Source organism: Cydia splendana, chromosome 27 (genome assembly GCF_910591565.1).
Source record: "Cydia splendana chromosome 27, ilCydSple1.2, whole genome shotgun sequence".
NCBI lineage: Eukaryota > Metazoa > Arthropoda > Insecta > Lepidoptera > Tortricidae > Cydia > Cydia splendana.
The window spans coordinates 2122024-2144012 of record NC_085986.1 but is presented as its reverse complement, the minus strand read 5'-3'; the positions used below and the strand labels follow the sequence as shown (position 1 = coordinate 2144012).

At 38.8% G+C, this 21989-nt stretch overlaps 2 protein-coding genes across 2 annotated transcripts in view; one reads left to right on the top strand and one right to left on the bottom strand.

Annotated features, from left to right (window-relative positions):
- LOC134803801 (serine/threonine-protein kinase BRSK2) overlaps positions 1–21989 on the bottom strand; it is a 49631-nt gene that overhangs the window by 26989 nt on the left and 653 nt on the right. Inside the window, exons 2-13 of the mRNA XM_063776638.1 lie at positions 19010–19150; positions 16242–16336; positions 14839–14924; positions 13656–13796; positions 12747–12897; positions 5382–5498; positions 4915–5013; positions 2996–3130; positions 2511–2575; positions 1698–1833; positions 818–902; positions 420–479 (exon numbers count right to left, since the gene is read on the bottom strand). Coding sequence (XP_063632708.1) covers positions 420–479; positions 818–902; positions 1698–1833; positions 2511–2575; positions 2996–3130; positions 4915–5013; positions 5382–5498; positions 12747–12897; positions 13656–13796; positions 14839–14924; positions 16242–16336; positions 19010–19085 — 1246 coding nt within the window. The 5' untranslated portion in view covers positions 19086–19150. The remainder of the gene's footprint in view (positions 1–419; positions 480–817; positions 903–1697; positions 1834–2510; positions 2576–2995; positions 3131–4914; positions 5014–5381; positions 5499–12746; positions 12898–13655; positions 13797–14838; positions 14925–16241; positions 16337–19009; positions 19151–21989) is intronic.
- Positions 6507–9599, top strand: LOC134803897 (kinesin-like protein KIF23). The gene has a single exon (XM_063776721.1). The coding sequence runs from the start codon at positions 6634–6636 to the stop codon at positions 9265–9267; it is 2634 nt and encodes an 877-aa protein (XP_063632791.1). The 5' UTR covers positions 6507–6633; the 3' UTR covers positions 9268–9599.

The window sequence follows — 21989 nt, the reverse complement described above, 5'->3', positions numbered from 1 at the left end:
GGTTGCATAAAATACAATTTCCACACATAAATGTATAATGTGTATCGTATGTCTTACAGTACATATGGCCTTTTAAATTCTCGACGTAGTTACGTAATGTGCTTATTAGAGCACAGGGTGTCGTAATGGAGCACCAGATTTACTGTAATAAACACATTAAGTGTATAGGGACCGTGCGCGTTGGAGGGTCCGGAGGGTCTGCCATCTTGTGGCCTAAATCGGAAACATATGTGCACACGTACATTGCCAAAGCAAGTGCTACCATCTACCGTTCTCGTCTGTACGTTTCCTTGTGCATATTAGGTTCTGCCATCTTGAGGGCTATATCGGAAGCATAAACGACACATTTACGCCTCGCGCCAAAAATCTGACGGATCCTATGCTGCCCCCTATAGTTCATGCACGGGGCCTATACTCACTCGGTGGGCTTGCCGGCAGTTGCGGTGAGCTGCGACCTTCTCGCCGCGATGCTGACCTGCCGTCAAAACAAACCATCATATCAAATTACATACATACATTTACCATTCAAAATGATCACTAAAAATTTATTTTAACATGTGTAAGAAACTGAGGTGTGCATAGCATTATTATTACGTTTAGATATAAGGTTTTATGCTTGCTTCGTGAGAACAGTTACAATATAGACTCGAGTGGAAATACACGTATTTCATTTAATCGTCGCCCCACCACATGGCGACCGTGACAGGACTCAACAGGAGGCGACAACTCCACCAAATTATTTTGCAGTCTAGAGGGGGAGGAGAAGGGGGAGTAGGGGGAGGGGGGAGGAGACGGGAGAGTGTGGTGAAAACATAAGTGAGAACATACCTGAATTGTGACCGACGGGGTGTGATCGGCGATCCTTCGCTGATTTGACCGAAATGTGCAGACTGACCGTTCACCTGAAAGTAAATAAAGTTATAAGTATAACACTTTAAACTCTCGCGTTTTGTACACATATTTAATTACAGAAACGGGTCTACCGCGATATAATTTGGTGCAACTCAGCTGAAACGTCGGAATTAAAGGTAAAAACAATGAAATTATATCGCGGTAGACCCGTTTGTGTAATTAAATATAAAGTTATAAGTACATAAGCAAACCAATACATAATATGCTATACAAGGGCTACTGCCGCTTAATTCACATTAATTATTCCCAACAACTTATGTTTATAACAATATATAGTAAGCGCGACGTAGCAATCACGCCTACCTGTACAGCGCCATCTAGCGTACGGTTGTGTCAACTTTAGTTACCTGCCTGTATCCAAACGCTAGTAGGTACTTATGTATTCTATGTTGACACACCGTTAGCGCGATGTAGGAACCACGCATACCTGTACAACGCCCTCTAGCGTACGATCAGGGGCGTATTTACCCTAGGGCTATCCGGGCCATGGCCCGGGGCGCCAACCTCCAGGGGCGGCATATGCCAACCCCCAGGGGCGGCATGCCGGATTGCATTTTGTTTTTCTTCCTTGACTTCCGGGGCGGCAAAACGTATTGGCCCGGGGCGCCAAATTTCAAAATACGCCCCTGCGTACGATTGTGTCAACTTTAGTTACTCCTGCCTAACTGCCTGTATCCAACCGCTTGTACTTATGTATTCTACGTCGACACACCGTTAGCGCGATGTAGGAACCACGCGTACCTGTACAGCGCCAGCTAGCGTACGATTGGGTAAAGTTTACTTACCCTGCACGTGTCCAAGCGCTTGCGGGGCGGGTCGGGCGCTGGCGGTGCGGGTTGCGGTCTCGGCTCGTCGTCTCGCGCGGGCCTCCTTCTTTTGCGCTCCAGAAGTAGGAAGTAGATTACTTTCTCCGTGTTATGGCTGCAAATAATCATCATGCTTTACTCTATTCATAATGGAAATTGGCCTTTTATTACAACGAAATTATAAATTTGTTTAGAACTTAGTGCGTTTACACATCAGTATAATGTTGCCATATTCAATCGTGAAAATTATGACATACAATAGGTAACCATGCAATTATAAGGCAGACATTTTGAGGAATAAATATTCAATAGTAGTTGTTACTGTTGTTAGTCAAAAATGTAGGTATACAGTTTCAAGTGAGAATTTAAGTTCAAAACAGAAAGTATATTAATAAGATTTCTAAGTTTATAACAAGGAGTAGATAAATAACAATAAAAAGAGCTATTTAGGAGCGCTGGTGGCCTAGCGGTAAGAGCGTGCGACTTTCAATCCGGGAGTCGCGGGTCTAGGTTCAAACCCCGGCTCGTACCAATGAGTTTTTCAGAACTTATGTATGAAATATCATTTGATATGTACCAGTCGCTTTTCGGTGAAGGAAAACATCGTGAGGAAACGGGACTAATCCCAATAACGCCTAGTTTCCCCTCTGGGTCAGATGGCTGTCGCTTTCGTAAAAACTAGTGCCTACATCAAATCATGGGATTAGTTGTCAAGCGGACCCCAGGCTCCCATGAGCCATGCCAAAATGCCGAGATAACGCAAGGAAGAAGAAAAAAAGATATTTAACTTACTGTGGACTGAGCAGCTCTTGAATTAATTTGTCCCGTTGTTTGAAACATCCTAAACTGCAAATAGCCTGCAACAGAATACATATTTTATATTAATATTAATGTTCTTCAATGTATAAATATGATTACTATTACCTATGTACGCACGCTGGATATAACATTCATACAAATAACAAAATGTATGAAAAAGATAAAACCCTTGGAACTTATACTCTATTAGGTACTTAAATAAAAGTAAACAAATAATTTGTACATTTTCGGGTAGTTATAACATTTATTGATTAACCAACCAAATACAAAACCACCTGGATCTGTCACTGAACGACCTGACTTTATTTGATCGTGTAATGTTTTCATCTACCCTCAACTGGCTTAAGGAGTCATTTGAGGGTAATACCTAAAGATGCTGTGTTTCAAGGGGTTAAAAGGACACTCCGCCTTTATTACTTTACTTAATGCAAAATCAATATTTTGATTTTTGTAAGTACCTGTAGAACATCAGGGTCTATAGCATCAGCGCTGGGTAGCACCCTGGTCTGAACCACCTCCATCATGGGCAGCTCTTGTTCTAACTCGCCCCGGCCTCCTGCAGTCACCCAGCCGTGTCGCGTTATTTCTGCAAGCTGTGGGCAACATTTATTAAAAGTACAAAAAATTGTATTCATTCATACTTCAGGTATTGAAGTACCCGGTAAGGGCATTTATTTTTGTGACGAGCACAGATATTTGTTTCTGAGTCATGGATGTTTTCTATGTATTTAAGAGCCAACGGGAGTGGTCATTTCTCCATACAAACGTACTTCTCGTTTTCCTCCGTGGTTTTTGAAGCTAGAGCAATGATTTTTTCAACACAGATTAATATTGTCAATATCTGTGTCGGACCGTTTTGCTTTTTTTGATATTTTTGTTTTTTAAGGCGCTAGAGCTCTTCAAAAATGGCCAAAATGGCCCAATTGACTATGCCGCAATGAGAGGCGTGGCATTCAAAACTGATATCAATTAGCCAAAAAAGCAAAACGGTCCGACACAGATAATTTCATAATCATTTAGATTTCCAAATTTGGTTACAATTGGTTAAGTTTTGGAGGAGAAAACAGAGGAGGAGCAGCAATTTTACGCAGGAGTTTTCGCCTTGTCCTTATCGCACTACTTTTAGGTGCCGCTTCCGTTAGCGAGACGGGTATATTTACCTAAAATATTTAAAACTCAGCTCCTGTTTCGTCTTAAGTATTTGTATATTATATATATCGTTGTCTGAGTACCCACAACACAAGCTTTCTTCAGCTTACCATGGGACTTAGTCAATTTGTGTAGCAATGTCCCTATAATATTTATGTGATGATGATGATGATGATGATCCTTCTGGCCGATTTCGACCATGGTGACCACTTCGACTCCTAATTAGCTCGGCGCTCGTGCGCCCGAATATGGCTGACATAGCCGATCTTGGAGGTGAACCTCCGCGCACATTGAGGGCACGTGAGAACACCAGCCACATACATGCCACATTTATGTATTTATTTATTAAAGGACAAAAAGGAGTCCAGTGGTGTTATGGCCAGTTGCACAAAAACATCCTTTATTGTAGAGACAGTATGCCTTTCGCGTCAAATGATTGTACCTAAGACAGGTCCTACAAGTCTCTCTTTATTGTGCAGAATTTAAGAAATAATTAAAGAATAGTACATTGTGACTGAACCAGTGACAACACAATCAAATCGCAATTTCAATCAGTATGAGGGATGGGGGATTTCGTCTTCGTGGAATCCAGTGACTAGCAAATGTAAGGGTGAAAAAACATCCCATCGGATACCATCAGATGTCGTGAGTGTTGTGTAATAATCAAAATCAAGTGCGGGTAGTTCGCAAAACCCGCGCAGCAAGAAAATGTTGATACCATGGTATAATAATATACTCCGCCTGGTACTCTCTTCCCGTCTTTTCTAGGTCACCTAACTGACACAAGCCTACGTCATCATGCGACAGCGCTATATGATAATATGCGATAGCGCTATATATAGCGGCCATGTTATTGTGACGTAGGCCTGTGTCACACTGGGAAGAGAAGACCATGTTTTATTAGACTATGTGTTGATACAGTTCCTCGCCATTCTGCCTGTGACCACGAATGTAACGTCACATTCGAAAAGTCAGGCCATAAATAAACGTAAGTTTTACGCGATTAAGTCCCGTGTTAGTTATAAAAGTATGAACCAGTGAAGTCTGTGGGCTTTCGTTTTGTCGATGATATTGGGTTCAGCCACTAACTCCTCAATCTCGGCATTTTTCCGAATACTCCAGGTGCCGTCATCATCATAGTTAAAAGAGTATTATAGTAAATCCTTTGGTCTAAATAAAGCTATAATTTCACAACTACTGGCTTAACAAATATCTATAAAAAACTTACCGTCATCCTCTTCTCAGGGTTGACTTCTATCATGCCTCGTAATAGCTGCTGGCAGTCAGGTGGCACAAAATGTGGCACGTGAAACACACCTCGCTTCACCTATAACCAAACATATCATTAGCGTCTGGAGTAGCGGTGGCAGTTCACCACGTTTTCTACCTTTCTTTCATAAGTTTTAAAGTGGTTTTGGATGTAGGAAAACTAAACTCAGTAATCTGCACTCAAATGGAAGCGAAAAAACTGCTGCACTCACAAAATTATGCCGAAACAGAAGCCATATTTGACAAAATTTAGTTTTAATATTGTGTCTAGATATTGTGTATTTTAACTCATTGACTTTAATTGTAACTTATAGTTCTGATAATTGTAATCGGTTCCCCGCGATACAGGCACTGCCTAGTGCGGAGAGCCCTGGTATGTCTGTAACCAGTAGCTGAAATAAATGATCTTTATTCTAAAAAACAAACCTTTTCAAGTAACTGTCGTAGATTATCATCGTCAAAGGGCAGGGCGCCGACGAGGAGCGCGTACAGGATGACGCCGCACGACCACACGTCCGCTCTTCGGCCATCGTATTTCTCGCCCTACAAATACAAACGAGATTAAATTTATTAAACATTTTGAACTGTTAACAAACTCAACTCAGTAGTCTTAGTACATCTGTCACTTTTCGCTGTCAAATTCGGAGCTGCCATATGTCAAAAGCTAAAACGCCCTAAATTTTTCTTTCGCCTCCACTTCGCCTCTTTAAGTTAAAATAAAAGAAACCAGTTTCCGTTTAACCCTGTTTCAAAAAATAGTAATATTATATCAATAAGCAAAAAAATATTTAGTTATAAATGTGTTTGTTCCAAAATCTGTAGTACGATTAATATTACTTTTAATTTGACATTATAATAAATAAAATAAAATAAAATAAATTTTCGGGATCGTCGTTCATCGATTTTATTTCTAATTTAATTAAATTTTCGAGTAGTAGCAACATTTTGGATCGTCCCTTTTTACGCAAAGTTATATTCGATTATATTGAAAATAAATAGTTTATTAACAATACAATTCTAAACCATGTTTTTATTATAATACAAAACAATCACAATTAAATCGTCGTAAAAATTCCGGGTATTAAATAATCGTACACATTCAATCATTTTTATAAGTTTGAGAAAAGGAACGTATTATTAGTGTAGCCATGTTTGGTTGCGTACGACTTCTAGGGAAAATTACAATGAATACCAACCAAATATTTACTCATTTAAAAATAAAGCGTTTGATAAAATAAAGCCCTTTAAAAAAAATTCTTAAATTCATTATCTTATTATCATATAAAATGAACTTTAAAATTATTCCGCAATTACGTTTTTATTATCGAGTTTATTTAATGAACCGAACGTTAAAAATGTGAGAATCCCATGGGAAAACAACTAAAACGCTTGCAACACTCCTCGCTATTAAACGTCATTTTTAATACTATCCGACCCGTTTAAAGAGTCAAGCTTTTCAACAGTCGAAAGAGATACCAAATGCAAATAAGCTTAAGAGTAAAAGGGACAAACTTCTTCTGACCCTTGAACCGACAATATTAAATTTGTCCGCTTTTAATGTAATCAACGGGCAACGGTTGCTTTGATTTCGTATAACCGTCGAAATTGTAAAACGTTAATTCTTATAAACAAAGTTTGATTTATCGTCCTACGAGTGTAAAAACGGCCATTAATTAAAATGAAGTCCGCCAAATCGAAACAGAAAATTAACGAGATGCGTACGCCGGCGCGGAGTAAGCAAAACTTGAACGGCGAGCGCGATCCAGTACAAGTTTTCTGTAGATTACGCCCAATGCAACGAGAATCCGATATCGCGTGTATGAAGATAATTTCACCGACAACAGTGCTCCTAACTCCACCAGCAACGGCCTTGAGCTACAGAAATGAGAATAACAAGTCGATGAAATACACTTTCAAAGAAGTATTCCCTCCTGAAACACCCCAACAAGAAGTCTTCGATAAAGTCGCATATCCGCTCGTAGAAGGCCTAATCAAAGGTAAAAATGGTCTATTATTCACTTACGGCGTCACCGGCAGCGGGAAAACCTTTACAATGACCGGCGAGCCTCATAATTGCGGAATTTTGCCAAGATGTCTGAACATCATATTTAAAACTATAAACGAATGCCAGGCGCATAAATACGTGTTCAAACCTGACAAAATGAACATGTTCGAAATTCAATCTGAGGTGGAGGCCATGTTAGAACGGCAGCAGGAGCTCCATAAGTTCAAAATAGGGAAGAAAAACAACTCAAACCCGGACTTAGCAATGGCTTCGATGGAGGTGACGAAAGTAGAAGGTTTGAATGAAGATAACCAGTATGCAGTGTTTGTTTCATATGTAGAAGTCTACAATAACAGTGTCTTTGATTTGCTGGAAGACGGACCCCCAATGACAAAGAATTTACCTGCAAAAATCATCAGAGAAGATGCAGCGAAGAACATGTACGTACATGGTGTCACTGAGATTGAAATTAAGTCTGCCGAGGAGGCATTTGACGCATTCTATTTAGGATTGAAACGGAAAAGGATGGCTCATACAACTCTTAATGCGGAATCAAGTCGGAGTCATTCGGTTTTCACCATCAGGCTGGTGCAGGCACCGGTAGACGAGGTAGGTGAGGCTGTAATTCAGAATAAGAAGTTTCTATCCATCAGCCAAATAAGCTTGGTTGATTTAGCCGGCAGCGAGAGAACAAATCGGACGAAGAATACTGGCCAGCGGTTACGAGAGGCCGGTAACATTAACAAGTCTTTAATGACGCTCCGAACGTGTCTGGAAGTTTTACGAGAGAACCAGGCTACCGGGGCTAATAATATGGTGCCATACAGGGAGTCCAAGATCACTCACCTGTTTAAAAACTTCTTCGAAGGTGAAGGCCAGGTACGTATGATTGTTTGCGCTAATCCGAGAGCAGAGGACTATGATGAAACGCTCCAAGTTATGAGGTTTGCTGAAATGGCTGCGGAAGTAGAAGTAACCAAAGCTCAAGTCAACGATATTGCAGCCTCTATCGGCCTGGTATCTGGTAGGCGTAAGGCTAACAGACTATTTGCAACAGCCAGAGACAATCTAGCTAGACCTGATGCTAAAGAGCTTGAGCTAGACCTAGGTCTAGTCTACAGCTTAGGCCCAGACTTCCCAAGTCTAGAACTGAATAGCTCACAAGCTGGCCATATTATTAAAGAACTTATGGCCCATTTGGAGATGAGGTTAGATCGGAGAGAGACGTTGAAACGGAGCAAAGCATTGAAGGATGAGAGGTTCAGAGCCGCTCTTATAGACTTAGAGAAAGAGTCTCTTGAAGTACGAGGAGAGAATGCCGCTTTAAGAGGGCAGCTGGCCGCATCTGAACGTAGAATCAGAGCTTTAGAGGACCGTCTGACAGCTACGGAGAACGAATCGACTTCTAACAAACGAAAACTGAATGAGTTGACCGAATACACAAGCACTCTTAAACGCGAGCTGCAAGAGAAGGAGCTACAGCTCAGCCAGAATAAGCTAGAGAAAGAGAAAATGAAGCGTATATTAGAAAGGAAATATAATCACAAGATAGCGGCAGAACATGAGCGGGCAAAGGAAATTCATACTGAAAAAGAGAAATTACGCAACGCTATTGAAGATAAAGAGAATCGCTTAAGGATTATAGCTGAAGCGTTAGACAGAGGTGATATGGAGCCGAAGAATACAGGAGAATTCGCAGCGCAGACTAGTGTGAGAGACTACACACCAGGGTCGACACCTAGAGCTTTACCAGCACATTTGCTGACTCCATTCAGCTCCGTACCCCATACTAGGGAAACTAGAGACACACCAGCATCGGCAGTATCGTCCCGTCGCGGTGTAGCCGTTGCTAATCCTAGACACCGCCGTTCACTATCCGCCGACGGTCGAGGCTGGATCGAACATGCCCCTAACAAACTCGTCCCAATGGGTACCGTTATGAAACCTTCCATAGTCAACAGTAAAGTCGTCAACAAGCTAACAACAGTCAAAGACATAGCTAATGCTAAAGCGTCGAAATACTGCTTAATATCTCAAGAGCAAGACACGGATGGGGAGCTAGAAACGAAGCTGTATAAAGGCGATGTTGTACCGACTTGCGGCGGGGGCGCTCAAGTTATATTCAATGATGTAGAAATGCTTAAGCAGTTCTCTCCGACTCGGGAATCAAATAGGGAGACTAGGGAGTCCAATACTCAGAGAACGTCAGGCTGCGCCAGACATTCTGGAAAGAGAAGAGAGACGACTCATTCGCCGCCGCAAACTCCGTCTAATACTAGCAAGAAGCAAAGGGTAGATGATGATTGAATATGAGTTGAAATTGTGACAGGCAAGGGACTAAGCCGATTTGTGGTATAGGTATCTCATAGTCTAAAAACCATACTTATCGTATACTTATAATATATATTATTATATGTATAACTCTTTAGGTAAGTCACGTATTTTAAGTTCAACATAATCACTTCAGAGCTCTTAATAGGGTATTTGACTGTATTTAAAATAAATTATTGTTCACCATGCATTAAATATGGCACCAGAAGATTAATAGAGAAACGTAGATAGCAGTTATTTTTAGACACAATTTCTATTTAAAACCCGTATTAAACTATAAGGAGTAGGTAATTTGATTGTGACATTACATGCTAGTGTGTCATAAATTCATTCATTCATTCTTTTAAAATTATGGCTTCAGCCCATTGGGGCTATTTCGCCAGTATCAAGGTCGTAGTAGCAGGGTAAAACGATTGAAATTGTACGGTTAGCACAAGACAGTGTACGGTGATTTAGCTCTTGTAAAACGATAGCGGACTTTACAAGAAACACGCGGACAACCGGCCGTTGACTACAAAATGATGGTTAAACGTGGTGCAAGATTAATTCTCCATTCACTGCACACTACCACATTAGTTTACTGTATAATAGGCTATCGATATTACACGTTAAACAATATTAATGAGCAAAAAATAAAGCAATTGATCACGACGCGTGACCAAGTCCCATATAAATTCCATAGTAACAAAATCGTTTTGACAGTTCGAAAAAAGAAACTAATTTGACTATTAGTCAAATACCTTATTTTGAGAGTGCTAAGTATCGGACATACACCATGCGTTCTGTTTGCCTATATTTTTGAATTTAACGTAATAAAATTGTGTTATAGTACACTCGTACTCTTGTAAATGTCTCTAGTATCAGTTCCACACATTGACTTGTTAACTTGTTATAAAATCAAAGCGGAAATACCATAAATCGGCCTAGGGCCACCTTGCCTTAAATGAAAGTGTGTTGAATCTAATTGAGACAAAATAAAAAGATGCTTTTGTTTGTTACGACTTTCAACCTATATAATTAAAGCACTTTTTATACACCATGGTCCTAAGAACCTGCCGGATTTTTTTTTAACAATTCATAAAACAATTAAATTTGTTGCACTTTTGTATGAAAATCTTTTGGTTTTTGACTAGAAAATGTTAAAAATAATAGTTTAGTTTTAGTTTAAAATAGAGCCTACTATCATTCATATAGTGTCAGTTAGGTTATTCATTATAGTTTTTTGATAATGTTAGGACACAATATCATTTTTTTAATCTGTCAGGTTACATAAGTACATGGTGTATAAGCATTTAAAACCTAATCAGTACATTTTTAATCTGTGATTTCATTTGTATTTTTAATTGTTTTTAAGAACAAAATAGATTTAGTTTTTTACATAGTTGATTGGGTGATTGTTTATTTAGTGTAATTAAATTAAAATAATTGATTACATTTGATTTAATCATGATTCTTGGAACTTTAGATTACGGATTTGATTAAATACATGTGCACAGACGAATCGTTAAAAGTATGTACACAATTATATTCCGAATACAAAACTAAATATTTAGCTGTATTACGATGTACTTAATTAGGTTAATATCATATTAAAATTTAAATAGAGACATTTAAGACTCCTAATTTGACGACCAGTCTGGCCTAGTGGGTAGTGATCCTGCCTGTGAAGCCGATGGTCCTGGGTTCGAATCCCAGTAAGGGCATTTATTTGTGTGATGACACAGATATTTGTTCCTGAGTCATGGTTGTTTTCTATGTATTTAAGTACATATTTATATATTATATATATCGTTGTCTGAGTACCCACAACACAAGCCTTCTTGAGCTTACTGTGGGACTTAGTCAATCTGTGTAAGAATGTCCTATAATATTTATTTATTATATTTTATTTATTTATAATTTCCAAAGTTGACTTTCAAATGTGTTTAAAAGTTTAGAAAGGGCAGCAGTCTTTATTATTGCCTTGTCTATAATTTTATTGACCATTTGTGACATTCTCAAGCAAAAGGTACCACATTGTCGCTTACCATAAGGACGAAATTTGCTCGTATCTCTATACGAATAGCCTGTCAGAGTGTCCTTATGGCTAGCGACATGTGGTGCCTTGCTTGGGAATGTCACATGTAGTTATTTGTCAAGCAATGCGGTTTTCCCATTGGATACGGATCCGCAAGGCGCTCCGTTGTGCAAGCGGGACATCGCTATATACATACATAGTGATGTCTCGCTCACAAACCGGAGCTACGTACGGTTCGCATCAGTGTTATACCTAATTTAATTTAGACTATTTTATATAAGTAACCCATTACCCGTTAAACGACTTTGTGAATATTGTAGTTTTATATTAAGTTGTAGTTTTTCTAGTAGTATTTTGTTTGTACGTAGTAGGTATTTTCTTTTGTAAACTAATAAATTACCCTATTCGGTATAATTATAGTTTTTTTTACAACTTTGTAAAATCCTGAAAGATTCCTTTTTTGTAAGACCAATAGTTAAGCTGCAGAGTTAAGTGTCGTCGTCCCCCCCCCCCCCCCCTCCCTAGAAACTTATGCAGGGGGGGGATCACTCTCTAGGTCTCTAGGTACAGCTTACTGTAACTATATGACATAGGACGTATGTAGTGCAACTAGTGCATATAATTATTGTCCATCGTATTTTCTCGGAAACGTTCGTATTTCTCATGCTACTGCAGGCAAGTCAGTACTTTTTGTATAGAGACTGACTGAAATAGCAAGACACGTTCGTATGTTTCCGTGAAGATGCGATGGAAAATAACCATACACTACACTATATGCATATGCACTACATCAGCGTTTCAATTATTAATGTACTAGCGCCATCTTTGGGCGAGTAGCAAGAGTAATTATAATTTTGTCACTAGTAGTACATACAGTGTTAGTTCGGTAAAGCTCGCCGGTGTATGAGGTAGAAGCAGTAGAGGTAGAGTGAAAATAAAATGATAAATAAAAAATATTTATTCAGTTTAAGAATTATTTGTACCTACAGTTGTAAAATGTTAGCGCCTCTTTTTAGGTAACAAATACCCGTGACACATTGACCGCCACAGACGGCTGTGGACGTCATCGGAAAGTCTTGCCAAGGGCGCCAACGACGGCTACAGCCGTCAGCTTCGCCAATTCAATAGGGATTTACGCGGGACTCCGCAAAGTTCAATTTCGCTTAAATAATCGCGATCGCCTGGCGTCCGGGGCACGGCATATTCGCGCGCCGTCTGTCGTTCAAAGGGTTAAGAGGCACCACCTTTAGTTGGTAATTGATTGAGAGTAGTTTGTGACTTGCCCGTTTGATTCCTGAACAGGCATAATGCGGACTCCCACAAGTTTCTAACATGGAATCGGCGCGCTGTAGAGACCCGATAGATACCGAAATAATAATATAAATCTCCACCAGATGTCGCTGTAACAACTTTCACGCGTAGTTCTTAGTAGACTTACCCGTATAACTTCAGGACAGGCGTAATGCGGACTCCCACACGACGTTTCTAACATGGAACCGGCGGGCTGTAGAGACGCCATGCCGAAGTCCGCTATCTTGATATTGTTCCGTTCGTCTAGCAATAGGTTCTCGGGTTTTAGGTCTCGATGGCTGTAACAGAAATATTATAGACTGATATTGGCGACTAAACCCCCAGTGGCCCAGGCCGGAATGGAACCGGCGTCTTCAGTTTACGCGGGCTACGGGGCTAACGCACCGGCCTCTAGGCCACCCGGCCATGACCATAGAGAAAAAAAATACATAGAGTGCTCAATCCATACATCGGGTTGGTACCAAAACGACTATTATTTTCGTATTCGACATCTAGCATCGAATAGGGGAATTATCAGTACTGCTACTTGATACTAGATGTTTCGACAGTCAAATATATATAAGTACTTAGTTGTTCGATTTGTAGCTGGCCTCGAACGGCTAATCCTTTGTTTATTGTTAAGTAAAACCGCCGTGTGCTACTTACCTGCTTAAAAATGGGTCGGTTACTTCAACCAGTTATTGAATTACAACTCCTAAGGAAATTGCAATAAGATTCAAAATAAACAAATGGTAAAATAATTTGCGATGCTGTGTGTGGTCCCTTTGCGGTTACTGAGTGCCGGCGAGTCGAACGCTACAGAACCAGTCTAAAATGTGTCACCGAGATGCGTAACAAAAGCGCGTTATCGGAGAGCGCACTTTAATACACTGGTTATTTGAGCGTTGGACTAGCCCGCGCTCAGGTGCCAATTAGAATCATAAGACCCTTTATTTCCAGGCGCGGTTTTACTTAACAATAGACAGAGGATTAGCCGGTCGGGGCCAGCTTTAAATCTAATGTCTATACCATATGCATTGTTTCAGGATTTACTCACCATATTGAATGGCTATGACAAAAGTCGAGCGCAGATATGATTTGCCTAAAGAACCTCCGCGCCTCCTTGGGTGTGAGCCGGCCTTTCTTCACGAGGTAGTCGAATAACTCGCCTCCGCTCACGTGCTCCAACACCAGGTACCTGTGACAGATTGATGTTAGCGCCATCTTGTGGTGAGTAGAAAACATTACGCATTTCTGTAAGTTTAAAATGGCCAAGGAATAAGGGCGTATGTTGTGTGCAATTTGTGGCGGGCCACGGTAAAGGTACCTTATGGTGGTTGGCGAATACGTCTCGTGCGTGTAGGGTTGCCATACGTCCGGATTTGTCCGGACATGTCCGGATTTTTGACCCTTTGGATTGCGGCCGGACTTGGCATGTGTCCGGATTTTTAGGAATGACCTTATAAAAATTAAATGCGCGCCCGGGGAGGGGGCTACGGGATCGGGCGAAGGGAAAGGGAAAAGTAGTTTCCACGATACAGTACACCGCAGAGAGCAGCGCGCCGCCGGGGCGTCGTTCAAGTTACGCCAAATCTTTGCTACAAGAAATACCGGATTTTTAGGGTGATGTCCGGATTTTTATCAGGACATTTAATTCTTTCATATGGTAACCCTACGTGCGTGTGTTTTAGTATAATAATATTAATAATACGCCCCCAGGGCAGCTTGTGGCGAGCTGAATGGGAAGTGATGTCCCTTGGGTCCCATACCCCCGAGAGTCGGTCAGGCCCCTCTCTCCGGCTTGCCTTCATTGGCCGGCTGGAGTGAACACTGAGCAGGGCCGGGCCGCAGGACTCTCACCTCTGGCTTGCCTTAACCGGCCGTCCAGAGTAGGTTGTCAGAGCTATACCTATGCTCGCAGGGCGGAAGTGAAATATGCCTAAGACGCGAGTTGGCACAGTGGCTGTTTACAGAATTTGTAATCAGACAGACTTAATAATACTTACTTACTACTTACTTATTACTTGGCTGGCGCGATGACCAAAAATGAGTCTTGGCCTCCAACACAAGAGCACGCCACTTTGCTTTGCACTTTGCCGTCCCGTTGGTCATCCTAAATATCGTTGGGCATAGCGTGGAGGCAGATCTCCGTGAGCTCGGCGTCGGCGAAAGCTGGCTTATACCGCTCTGGAGGTATAATAGGTACAACCATATATTATTATTAAAATAGTATCACTTACAAGTACTTCTTATTTTCATAGACGTCGGACAATCCTAATACATGTGGGTGTTCTATTAATTTCATAATTGCTATTTCTCGCTCCACCTGAAACAAAATCAATTGCAAATTTTAACTTTGCAGAATAATTATAAAAACCATCTTGAATTTTTACTATTAGTTTCTCTGTGCTTTTAGTAATTTAGACATTTTACGGCAAACTTGTACTTGTACGGAAAACATATTCATAGAGAAAGCATAGAGTGTTCACTCCATACATCAATACATCATTTTTTTCTTATCAAAACGCTTATTATTTTCATATAGTCGACATCTAGCGACAAGTAGCGGAATTATCAGTACTGCTACTCGACAATAGATGCCGCGACGAATGAAAACTTTAATGTTCAACAATTTTCAGCTAATATTATAACTGGATTAACCGGAACTCTATTTTCAACTCCTTCTGCTTGTAATATTATTGTAAATTGTTGAGCAATACACTTTTCGTCAGTCGCGACACTCGTGACATCTAGTGTCAAGTAGCAGTACCTACTGATAAATCCGGTACTTGTCACTAGATGTCGACTACGAAAAAATAAGTGTTTTGGTAAGAAATCTGATGTATGTAGTGAACACTCTTTCCTTTTACTTAATATTTCTCTGATGATGCTAACTTATTTCTCAATGACCAGACAAGAAGCGAGTGAGGTCCTTTTGGCACACATACTTATTCATTTTCGAAATGAATATTAGCTTTGTGTTATTTATTATTTGTGCTAATAAACATTTCTTATTCTTAATTACAAGTACATACCTATTAGGAGAAACATTTGACAATGCGAATACGACCCAGATTTTTTACGAAAAGCCGGTTAAAAAATCGGCCCAAATGTTTAAAATATCGTGTGTTAATTCAATATTATGTGACAGAAATGCGCTGTAGGATGACCTTAAGCTTCCATGACAATCGTTAACCTGTTAGCCATTGATTTTATTAAGCCTTTACTTATCCAAAACCAAAACTAATCTCTTCAACGCCAATGACAAATTTAATCCATTAAGGCGTGCAGCCTTCATGCATTTTGTAAGTTTTATTACGGATACGGACATCAGTCTGAGCACATAAAAGATTTTTGGGCCAACCGAGGCTTACCCGTTGACAGCGAATATTTCCACCATATCCTACTTAATGCGCCTAGCGACATCTACCGTAGGAGGTTACATTAAACGATTACGAAACCTTAGAGAAATATAGTAAGAATAGAGTTCTCACTCCAGCATACATTAGTTTTGGTGTCAAAACGACTATTATTTTCGCAGTTGACATCTAGCATCGAGTAGCGGAATTATCAGTATACTGCTACTGTATAGTGAGCACTCTATCTATTGTTTTATTCTCTATGACGAAACATTGATACGTACTTTCATTAGCACGGATTCGCTGAGTTTCTCCCTGTTGATGATCTTGATTGCCACCTTCTTGCCCGTGACGCAGTGCACGCCCAGCTTGACCAGACCTGTCGACAAAATATTTATTAATTAAAGAAGTAAAGAAACGTTAAAACGACGTAGAAGTAGAGTAGAAGATGAACGCCGTGAAGATCACACAAGCATCACTCACAAGTGTCACATAAGCATGGTCTACAACACTTGGTAAACTTATACTATTAGAAGTATTAGAACAAATTAAATTATTTTCAAAAAATATTACTTGTATAAATATTACAAGTAATATACCTTTTAATTAAGTCCGTTTATTTTAAGTATGTTTTAGTGAGAGCATTTAAGGAAGAAGTGTTCATCTCAATAATATATGTACCTCACAATGTAACGTATTATCCTGTCGCATACTTTAAGTGCTAGTTCTAACATTTACCATCATTTGCCTATAACTTTGATTAAGTACGTGAATTTATTAATATTTATCTGAATCTCATAAACAAGACAAGTGTGTAAAGAAACGGATAAACTAGAAGTTTTGGAAAATATCAATAAAATCAAAACATTGGAACGAAAACATATGTTGTGTTTGTCGTTGACTGTAATTACATAGTGGTAGAAATTATGTGAGCTGACTTTGAGTGCACGTCAACGTATATTTAACTTATTTCCTTAGGTACCTTACGTGTGCACAGAAAATCAAAAATATTTTGTAGTATTAAAACTATAATTTCTACTACACAAAGTGTCACCAGCCCAAGATATTTTGAATTTCCCGCCAAAAAAATGTATAATATGTAGGTATATCAGTAGCCAGAGAGCCAGACTCTACTTCTGTTGTTTCTCCAACAAATAAAATAAAATAAAGATACTCTATTTTGCTTATACGGCTTTTTGTATTTGTATGAAGGTACGAAACCCTCGATCATGTGTGGTTCGACACGCACGAGGCCGGTTTTTTTCGAATCACCCCATTTCACGGCTAGTCTAAAAGAGAGCTTTATCTAGGGCATTCTAGGGCAATAGATGCTGTCAGCTCTGTACACAAAGTCCTAGGAATCCGGCCCACATTTATAATTCCATTCATGCTGCGCGGGAAATTCTGCACATTCCTTGGGGCTTTGCGGGACTGTTTGGAAAACTCGTATCTCGCATTGTGAAAGAAAGGTGGTAACTAATCTCATATCTAGAATTAAAAAGAGTAAATGTGCCTGCTCTTCTTGAGCCGACTGGCATTATCAGAGATGATGGCAAGAGGCCCGATGGGGTGTGGGATGCTACCTGCGTAGACACACTGGCACCGTCCCACCTCCAACGGACGAATGTAAAAGCGGACGGGGCGGCGGAAAGCGCCGAAATTTTAAAAGTAATAAATATAAGAGCCTCGGTAGAGAGTACCATTTAGTACCATTTGGAGTTGAAAATCTAGGTCCATGGGGTCCCAGCGCACACAAGTTGTTCGCAGAAATCGCGAAGCGTCTGGTTGACGTAACTGGTGACCAAAGAGCTGGCGGCTACCTCGCACAACGTATCAGCATTGCGATATAGGTAACTACCCAAAGGGTAAAAACGGAACCCTATTACTAAGAATCCACTGTCGTCTGTCTGTTACAGGCTGTATCTCATGAACCGTGATAGCTAGACAGTTGAAATTATCACGGATGATGTACTTTAAGTTGCCGCTATAACAACAAGTAACAACAGAATGAAATTAATGTTTAAGTGGGGCTGCAACAAACGTGATTTTCTTGCCATTTTTTTGCAGGTAATTTCACAGAATATTTAAAACTCTTACCCATACCATCGAAATTACTCTCTCATTTTAAAACTACAAGCAGAAATCATGAAACTCGGCATAAATTTACATTTAAATAATACTTGAAGTAATACATACAGTTATCTATGTCTGGTTCTGGTAGGTATTAGTTTTTCTTGCTAAAAATGTAAATCACTACACTACACCATATAAAACAAAGTCCCCGGCCGCGTCTGTCTGTGTGTTTGTATGTTCGCGATAAACTCAAAAACTACTGAACGGATTCTCATGCGGTTTTACGTAAGTATCAATAGAGTGATTCTTGATAATTTGTCAACCCGTGCGAAGCCGGGGCGGGTCGCTAGTGTATTATAATACAAATAAAATAGATCGTGAACAAGTTACAACATTTAATCAAATGGCCCATATTATTGGAAAACGGGAATTGTCTGGACAACCGGTGACCCAAATACATTCAACCAACGGAAGTGTTTCGCGCCGTTCTGACGTTTCGCTAACATTTTCAATATTGTATTGTGTTTGCTTTACTCTTATTGGTGAACGGATTTAATGGCAATTGCTTCGAATGGAAACTAACTAACAAACTTCTATGAAATTATGATGTCTAAATAACACTTGCACTGCGTGTGCTATCAAAATCGTTGCAGACTTTTCTTGGTCTAACTCAAGTGCTCTAACTAAACTCTGTATCTTTAGGTGAGCAGTTCTCAAAAAGTTTGTACATTTAGATCACATCTTAGATTTCTATAAAAATTGGTATGCTGGTAAAGTACATGAAGCCGAACAACTTCCACCATATTTCCCAAAATGTCCCAGAAAGTTTTTAAGAAACATTCCCGTTTTGTTACCAAATGTGTAAGGAAATCTGGTCTCCCCTGAGCCGTGGCAAAATGCCGGGATAACGCGAGGAAGAAGAAGAATCTTATACAGGGTGTCCGGTAATTAAACCACGGGCATTAAACCAAAAGCCCACCTGTCTGGCCCTTCCCCAGGGTCTTCTCCAGTCGAAAGGGCCCCACATACTGGTAGGCCTCCGTCGTGGTCTCCATGGCGGCGGTCAGGGCCTCATGGCGTCTGCGGGTTGCTTTTTAATCTCGTCATAACTGTTTTATCACTGGAACGTTTGTTGAGTTAAAAAGTTGTAAAGTTTTAAGTTTTAGCGCAAAATAGAAAGTCAGTGCCTTTATAGTTATGAATCATAACTTATGATTAATTTAAGTATAAATTTACAGAAACTAAAAGATAATGTTTCATTAAATATTGGTATATTTAATTGTGTTTAAAGGTACCTACAATGCATCATTTTTTGTTTTCCAGATTTCGATAAAATTTTGTAAATAGATAGAGGCTAGTTGTCTATTCTGTATAAGCCATTTCATAGTGCGATCTAAAAAAAATTGGCAAAACCCAAATTGGGAAGTTTTATTCCGCTCAGAATGAGAAGCTCTTCAAACTTACCAAATTTTATTAAAATTTGATGAAAAAAAGTTGACAGCAAAATTAAAATCGGTTCACCTACTCTTTATCGGGCAATTTAATTTTTTTAAATCCAATCATAGCATAGCTAACCATTTTGACAGACTATTATTAAGGTAAACGTGGTTAGTGCTCGACATGCTAATGCCCAATAGATGACACCTTGCCGTCACATCTATTGACAATGACTTAAGTTTCAAGATGACATGTACTTTCTGGGACCGCGTCGAGCACCAGTACGTTTACCTTACTATTTATTACTAACATCACTTGTAACTAATAGTAATAATGTAATATCTATCTTAACAAGTTTACGACATAATACTTTTCTTAAATCATAGGTGATTCATAGATGAGTTACGATAATAATCGTTTTCAGATGGCAATTTTCTTCTCCACATCTTCAATTCGTAGGAGCTAGACTAGTTGGCACGCTTCCAATGTTACTGGGTAATGGGTATGCAGGCTCTGTTAGCGTATTAACCGTCTTTATACGGAGACTTGCTAAGTACTTGTACTTGCCAAGCGAGGTAATTTAGTTTAAGGTGTTTTTTTGTGTGAAATGGATTAGGTAGTTCAAGAAAATATTGTAAGCTGAGAAAAATATGCGTTTAGTTTGTGTTTAGGTTATATGATCATGACATTTAACATTGTTAAAGTTTTGAGGAGAGTAAAAATGACAAAATCTTAGTGTATTATTAGTTTCGTCGTTATTTATTTATATAAGCTTTCTTGAGCTTACCGTGGGGCTTAGTCAATATGTGTAAAAATGTCCTTAATATTTATTTATATATATATATATATATATATATATATATATAATAGTATATGTGATTATGTGTATAGTATATTTGTATAGGTAATTAATATGTTATTCGTAATTTATTGATTGTTTTTGCTGTTGTAATTGTAGCACCGCTCACAATCTCTCTGCTGAGCCTTAAGGTTGACTGGTAGAGAATGCCTTATGGCATTAAGTCCGCCTTTTGTACTATAAGGTTTTTCTTTTGTGCAATAAAGATTAAATAAATAAATAAAGCTCATATTTAAAAATGTATAGAGTTAAACCAATAAAGTCTGAAACGTCAAATCTCTATGAAATTATGACGTATAAATAACACTTGCACTGCGTATGCTATCAAAATCGTTGCAAACTTTTCTTGGTCCAACTCTACCTATTTTATACTATTCTCTATACATATAAAATATGTTATTTAATATATAACTTTGATTCTGTCATATGACGCCAAATAACCCGATGTCTGAAAAAACTCGCTGCATCTAAAGGCAACGGAATCTTAATAGAAGAATTAATTAAGGGGTAATTTCAGGTTTAAAAAATAAAATGTCATATCTCGTTCCTAAATCAAATTGGCATTGTTTATATCAGATCTAAATTCGGGTTCAGAATTGGTATTAAGCTTGCTACGAATGCTACGCTTTCGAAGCATTTTCGTCGTCATGTACCTAACGAAAATCACCCGTAGATCTGCGAAGAAACTGCACTACCTACTGCCACGTCCGTGTGTTGAATACCTAATATTTGTACATTACAATAAACCTATTACTTTTCTTAGATAAACATTACCTATATACGCTTCAGATATTAAATATAAATTTTTGGACATAATATTTGTAGAATCCGGTTCGAAGGACCATAGCAACTGATGATTATTTAATAATAACACTTAATATATCACCGTCCATTTATAAACACGTATTTATAATATAACTTCGTATTATAGCATGTATTATTAAATATACACACAATTAGATACACATACGTAATTAATTTTTTTTTAAGATTTGCACTTGTAAATGCGAAAATACTCTGAAATTTTAAATGCTCTCATTTTCTACGCTGAAACTATTTTGGCATAAACACCTATTGTTTTAAAATTATGTTTTTATATGACATATAAATAGTTACCTAGAATTTGTATTGAAATAGGTACAACGTGGGTAAAACTATACAAATAATAATATGCTTCAAACACATGAACAACAAATAAATGCTAGTAGAGTTAGACAAAAAAAAATTGCAACGATTTTGATAGCACACGCAGTGCAAGTGTTAATTTAAACGTCTAAGTTTTATGAAATTATGACGTATAAGTAACACTTGCACTGCGTATGCTATCAAAATCGTTGCAGATTTGTCTTGGTCTAACTCTTATAGTTCTACCTTTTGGTGACAGGTGCTTGTAATTGCTTGAAAGGTTACATTGATTTGTCCAATGGCATTTTTATTGCACTTATTTACAATAATATATTTGTGCGGATATATTTAATCTAAAGAATACTGTCTAAGATCATGGAATTAGTAAATGTAACAATCTAGAGTTATTCATTCGATATCCTTGCAAGACATACGCAAAACCATAGATAGTGCTATTACAAGTTAAAAATAGAACCACCTACGTCTAGCTTTTGCTTAAACTATCGATCGAGAATTGATGCCTAATATTTTTAGTCGC

Coding starts and splice junctions, on each gene's coding strand:
- LOC134803897 (XM_063776721.1), top strand. CDS start 6,634: ATGAAGTCCGCCAAATCGAAACAGAAAATTAACGAGATGCGTACGCCG.